This window comes from Leptosomus discolor, chromosome 4 (assembly GCF_034619465.1).
Source record: "Leptosomus discolor isolate bLepDis1 chromosome 4, bLepDis1.hap2, whole genome shotgun sequence".
Taxonomy (NCBI): domain Eukaryota; kingdom Metazoa; phylum Chordata; class Aves; order Leptosomiformes; family Leptosomidae; genus Leptosomus; species Leptosomus discolor.
In genome coordinates, this window is record NC_141394.1 from 69,221,948 (window position 1) to 69,225,691 (window position 3,744).

Sequence of the window (3,744 nt, forward strand, 5' to 3'; positions counted from 1 at the left end):
ATAAGGGATCATAAAACGAATTTACAAAACAAAATAGCCGGGACTTAATGGGTCTGGGGCTTAGATCTTCCCTGTTACGTGAACGAACATTTCATTGTCTGGAGACAAGCACACGTCTCCGCCGTGAAGGGCAGCACAACGTATGGGGGGGGGGTGGGGGGGTGGTATAAGCGCAGCTCTCCGCAGACGCGTCCAACACACCGCGGGGCCGGCGTTCATTTTAAAAAAAAATCCCAACCAATCAACCAAAAAAACCCACCCTAAAACCACTATTTGAAGGCGCAGGGACAGGCAAGGGCTCCCTCTGCGAGGTCACACTCAGGACAGCCCGATATTTGTCGGTTTTGCATAAGAACACGCTCGGGCCCGCTCCCTCCCGCTTCGCAAACAGAAAGGACGCTTTTTGTCCGACGTTAATACCTTTTTATTTTCCCCGATTTTTGAGCTCTCCCCCCCTGCCCAGTCCCGTCCCCACGGCGGAGCGCCGCTCCCGCAGCCCCGGCCTTCCTCCCTCCCGCCTGCGATGCGCGCTGGGACGCGGAGCGTGGCTGGGGGGGGCGGGGCGGGGCGGGGCGGGGCGCCCCGACGGCGGGACCTGCTCCCCCCACCCCCCCTCCGCCCCGCCCACTCCCGGGGCTGCCGCCGCGCCCCAGCCAATGGGGAGCCGCCGCCCCGCCCCCCGCGCGCTGGTTGGGCGGTGCCTTCCCCCACGCCGCTTTATCAGGCGGCGCCGCCCGCGGCGGGGACGGAGCGCGCCGACGGTTGCCCGCGCCCCCCGCACCGCCCCGGCCCCATGAGCCGCGGCGCCCGCTCCCGCCCGGCGCTGCGGTGGCGACGGCGGGCCGCCTCTGCATGGCCCCGGCTGTGGATATGACCACCGCGCCCACTGGGGTCCGCAGCGACGAGCTGCCCGCATCCGCCTTCAGCAAGCCCGGCGGCGGCCTCCCCGTCGCGGCGGCGATGGGCGGGGAGGAGGAGAGCGACAAGCCCAAGGTCTCCCCATCTCTCCTGCCGTTCAGTGTGGAGGCGCTCATGGCCGATCACAGGAAGCCGGGCGGCAGGGAGGGCCCTGAGGGCGCCGGGCCCCCGCCGGCCGCCGCCCGCGCCAGCCTCAGCCCCCGCCTGGGCTCCCTGACGGCGGAGACGCCGGCCTCCCCGCTGCCCCTCGGCGGCCACTTCTCCGTCGGGGGGCTGGTCAAGCTGCCCGAAGACGCCCTGGTCAAGGCGGAAAGCCCCGAGAAGCAGGAGCGGAGCCCCTGGATGCAAAGCCCACGGTTCTCGCCGCCTCCCCCGAGTAAGTAGGGTCCGGGAGCGGGCGGGCTGGGAACCCCCCGGGACCGGGGCAGCGCTGCGGGGGCGGCCGGGGCTTTCCTCTTGCTTTTACCCAGCCTGGCCCCTCCTGGCACGTCTTTCCCTGCTGTTCGCACTCTCTGCTGGGCCTCTTCGGCCTGTTCAAAATGCCGAACCGGTTCGAGCGTGTGCGAAGCCGGGGCGTGGCTGCGAAAGTGAAGGAAGAGAAGCCGCGCCAGGGCGAGATCTTGTGCCAAATGTTAACCGGGTTGGGGGGACAGCAGCCCGGCCTGCCTGTTAGCTTAACCTGGAACCGGCCGCGCAAAGCCTGACGCGGCCTCAGCGGTGTTTTCTGCGAAAGTGGCTCAAATAATGTCCTAAGGACCCGCACAGTGCGGGCTCCCAGGCGAGGTGCTTCCAGGCTTTGCGGGCTTCAGCTCCACCGGCTGCTGTCTCAAGTGTTGCCTCTCCAAAGCCCGCAAAGCTGCAATTACTGATGTATTCCTGCTTTACTACGGAGACATCTAAAATAATAAAAATAGCAGCGGGAGGGCCGAGATCAGAAGAGCCCCTTAATCCCCTCCAGCGGCTGCGCTGAGCCCAGGGCCGGATCCCGCCTGGACTCCCGTGGAAAGGGGCGCGCTTGGGCTGAGGCTCTCCGGAGCGTTTGGGGTGCTGCGAGCAGAGCTGCTTTCCCTCTGCCTTGGAGAAAGGCAGGTTTCACGACAGGACTCGTGTAGAATATCGCAGTGGTTTAGTTTATTTAAATTGCAAAGTAAAAGTTGTTGTTGCTGCTAAGTAAACCCGGGGCAGATCGAGGCTGAGGACCCTTAGAAATGTTAAATAAGAAGAAAGGAGCAGACCGGTGAAAAGCGGTAGATAGAGGCTGAGTGTGAATTCAGAGCCCGTAATTAATTACATGCTTAATCCGGTTCCCAGGGGCCTAATGAAGAGGGTGTGAGTCTGAGAAGCCAGCCCGTTTTGTTTATTTTTTTCCTTAATCCAATAGAAAGGACAGGACCCTTTTTTTTTTTTTTTTGGAGGGTCACTCCCTACATTTACGTCTCCTCTATATGAGTCGGGAGCGCGAAAGCAGGAGGTGGAGGGTGTGTGGGTGTCGGACTCTTTGTCGAGTTTTTCCATGGAGTCGGAGAGGTTCTCGCTGCGAAGCACTGCGAGTAACTTCGGTCCTGGGAGTCTTGAAAAACCCAATTCCTTCTTAAAGCGCCCACTTTCTTTACTGGAACGGGAGACATCAATTTGGAGCGTGCCTGGGGCAGCCCTGGAGGTTTTGGGCCACCTCAGTTAGAGCCGGACCTTACTATCTCCCCTTTCTCTCCACCGCAGCTGCTGTAGGGTGGGGGCTCCGCGAGGCGTGTGGGTTGGGGCGCTGCTAACCGAGGTGTCTCTCCTTCCCCCTCTCCCCCGGCTGCTCCTCGGGGCAGGGCGGCTGAGCCCCCCCGCCTGTACCCTGCGCAAGCACAAGACCAACAGGAAGCCCCGGACGCCCTTCACCACGGCGCAGCTCCTGGCCCTCGAGAGGAAATTTCGGCAGAAGCAGTACCTGTCCATCGCTGAGCGCGCCGAGTTCTCCAGCTCGCTCAGCCTCACCGAGACCCAGGTGAAGATCTGGTTCCAGAACCGCCGCGCCAAGGCCAAGCGGCTCCAGGAGGCCGAGCTGGAGAAGCTGAAGATGGCAGCCAAGCCCATGCTCCCGCCCGCTGCTTTCGGCATCTCCTTCCCGCTGGGCGGCCCGGCCGTGGCCGGTGCCTCTCTGTACGGTGCCTCCAGCCCTTTCCAGCGGGGAGGCCTGCCCGTGGCTCCCGTGGGACTGTACACGGCGCACGTGGGATACAGCATGTACCACCTCACATAGAGCTGAGCCCGGCCCGCCGGCTGCCCGCTCCTGCCGGCTCCACACGCCCTCCCTCCCTGCTCCTCTGGCTCCTCGCTGCGGACTGCCCCGCGGGCCCCGTGGCAGAGACTTCTGCAGTCCGGCTCTGCTCGGCCCCTCCGTTTCCCCCTGCGATGCTGGCCCGTCGGTCCAGCGCCGTTCTGCTCTCCTCAGCAGTCCTGGGAGCGGCTCGGCTCTCCAGCTGGCAGGAACTTGAGGCGTTGCCCCAGCTCCTCCCCGGCACAGGGCAGCAGCGGGCCAGCCTTGCCCCACTTCCCCGGGTCCGGCTGGCAGCCTGGGGAGAGCCCCCCACAGTGGGGGGAGGAACTGTGGAAGAGAAATGGCAAAAAAAGGTGTTGAAAGACAGGACGTTTCTCTTTCTGCAAGGCAAGGTCAAGAGGCAGAAATGTAGAGCAGCCTCTCCCGTCCCTGTGTAACAGCACTGCCTGTTACCTGTGTTTGTTCATCCACCAGCTCCTTTGGAAGGGGCTCTGTGTACTATGTACTATACTGTATATTTGAAATTTTATTATCATTTATATTATAGCTATATTTGTTAA

At 62.7% G+C, this 3,744-nt stretch overlaps 1 protein-coding gene across 1 annotated transcript; it reads left to right on the top strand.

Annotated features, from left to right (window-relative positions):
• Positions 1-852: 852 nt before the first annotated feature.
• Positions 853-3,166, top strand: MSX1 (msh homeobox 1). The gene is made up of 2 exons (XM_009960061.2): positions 853-1,294; positions 2,736-3,166. Exons 1-2 carry the CDS (start codon positions 853-855, stop codon positions 3,164-3,166), a joined length of 873 nt encoding a protein of 290 aa, XP_009958363.2.
• Positions 3,167-3,744: the final 578 nt, after the last annotated feature.